This window comes from Heteronotia binoei, chromosome 3, assembly GCF_032191835.1.
Source record: "Heteronotia binoei isolate CCM8104 ecotype False Entrance Well chromosome 3, APGP_CSIRO_Hbin_v1, whole genome shotgun sequence".
Taxonomy (NCBI): domain Eukaryota; kingdom Metazoa; phylum Chordata; class Lepidosauria; order Squamata; family Gekkonidae; genus Heteronotia; species Heteronotia binoei.
This window is the reverse complement of record NC_083225.1, coordinates 95,567,702-95,569,832: the sequence shown is the minus strand read 5'-3', so window position 1 is coordinate 95,569,832 and position 2,131 is coordinate 95,567,702. Positions and strand designations below refer to the sequence as shown.

The following is a 2,131-nucleotide window of genomic DNA, read 5'->3' as shown; positions in this document are numbered from 1 at the left end:
CTCTATAAAATTGGTTTATGTGTCATTCTTTTCCATGAAGCTATTCTTGGAAAAGGCTGTAATCAAAACAGAATCCTGGAACTCTGTAGACACCTGAGACAATGGAAATGCTGTATTTTCCAGGATGTGGTATTTTTACAAATAAATTTATTAAACTAGGTAACTCTGCAATAGAAAGTTAAACTGTTTATAACATTGACTTTGCAAAGTTGGAATTTCTCAATTATGTTTTACTTTTTCAGATGGCCTACAGGAGATGGATCTTTATTGTCACTATGACACTGGCACTAGCCTGTTTCAACTTACTCACTATGTTCAAATGCATTGGAATTTGCTCAGTCTGTCTGCAGGACATGTCTATTTTCCAACCAAACAGAGGTTTTTTGAATATGCCAGATATAGATTGCAGAAAGGATCCACCCTTCCTAATAATACTTGTAACAACTCTTCATAACCAAATTAAGACCCGGATGGCTATCCGTGAGACGTGGGGCAAGGAACGAATAATCACTGACAAACGTATTATGACATTTTTTCTTTTAGGAAGTACTTCGTATCCCCATGATGAGATTACTGTTACGATGGAAAGTTTCATTTATAAAGACATCATTCAAAAGGATTTTTTGGATACTTACTATAATTTAACTTTAAAGACTTTGATGGGCCTTGAATGGGTTCACAGATTTTGTCCACAGTCTAGTTTTGTAATGAAAACTGACTCTGATATGTTTGTCAACCCACTTTTTTTGACAGAACTTCTTTTGAAAAAAAACAGAACCACCAGGTTCTTTACAGGTGCCTTAACAATGCATTCTAATCCAGTAAGGGATCCAAAAAGTAAGTGGTATGTGAGTAAAGAGGAGTATCCATGGAACAAATACCCTAACTGTTGTTCAGGAGCTGCTTATGTTTTCTCCACTGATGTTGCTAGTCATATGTACATAGTTTCTAAAAAGACCCCTTTTTTAAAACTAGAGGACATATTTGTAGGTCTGTGCCTTTTTCAGCTTAAAATCAAACTGGAAGCACTTCATTCAGAGCCAGTATTTTTTGTAGGCCGAATTGAATTCTCTCCATGTCGCTACAGGAGACTTGTCACAAGCCATTTTATCACACCTGCTGAGATGCTTGCATTCTGGCGTGAACTGGAGAAGTCCATTGATGAGGAATGCCCAGGTACTCACTCTTAAATTCACAAAGGATATTCAAGGATCAAAAAATACTAGTCTTGTAGGTGACAAACAGCCAAGTTCAGAGTGCTGCATTCTTTACCCAGTCACAAAGCAGATATAATTTGCAAGCAATATTCAGTTTTCAATATCCATCAATATGAATCTTCCTTTGCCATATATGTATTGTTTTGAACTTTTAACTATGCAGTTTGAAGTGCAAAGTTAAAAGTTTGAAGTGCAAAGCCACACACCACTGGCTTTTCCTTTGTTTGTTTTCAGCTTGTTGTTTTCCAAAATCCTGATCAAAACATGTTTATTCAGAAATAAGACTAATTGGTTTAGATTATATTAACTTTCAAACTAGGTCTGGTTTATGCAAACTCATTGTCATATAACAAAATTGTTCTTGGGTTGAGCTGTTTCTGATTGCAGACATGGCATTACACGATTGATTGCTACACCCTATTAAAAACAAAACAAAAAACACTTCCCTGTGTATAGAAAAATATGTGCCTGGGGAGAAAGCCTAGATTTCTTCCAAGCGTATGCCAGATTTTGAGTAGGATTTGTTAATTTTTGTGAGAAAATGTTCAGCTATACAACCACTTATCTGAAGTAGTATACCCCAAGAACAGATTTTCCTCAACATGGACTGTTTGTTGAGATTAATCTTCTGTATGCCTAGAATTAGGGTGTAAACAGTTTTCTAACAATGCACCTATGAAGTGAACCATCCCCTCCCCCATTGCAATGACAATTCTGCCCCCAAAACAAAACAAGTCTTTTTAATGAGTCAAATTTACTACATGGAAAAGAGCCCACTTTCATCAGATGTGTGAATGTTATCCTTGGTTGTTTACAATGTTTATCCTTGGTAAACATTGTAAACAGCAGTATTAAAAAGTCATTGTCAACCAAGAACATACTTTGTGCATCTCATGAAGTGGATACTACAAAAG

At 35.9% G+C, this 2,131-nt stretch overlaps 1 protein-coding gene across 1 annotated transcript; it reads left to right on the top strand.

The window, feature by feature from the left end:
• Positions 1-243: 243 nt before the first annotated feature.
• LOC132568426 (beta-1,3-galactosyltransferase 5-like) lies at positions 244-1,382 on the top strand. Its single transcript, XM_060234228.1, has one exon. The coding sequence runs from the start codon at positions 276-278 to the stop codon at positions 1,188-1,190; it is 915 nt and encodes a 304-aa protein (XP_060090211.1). The 5' UTR covers positions 244-275; the 3' UTR covers positions 1,191-1,382.
• The last annotated feature ends 749 nt before the right edge of the window (positions 1,383-2,131 follow it).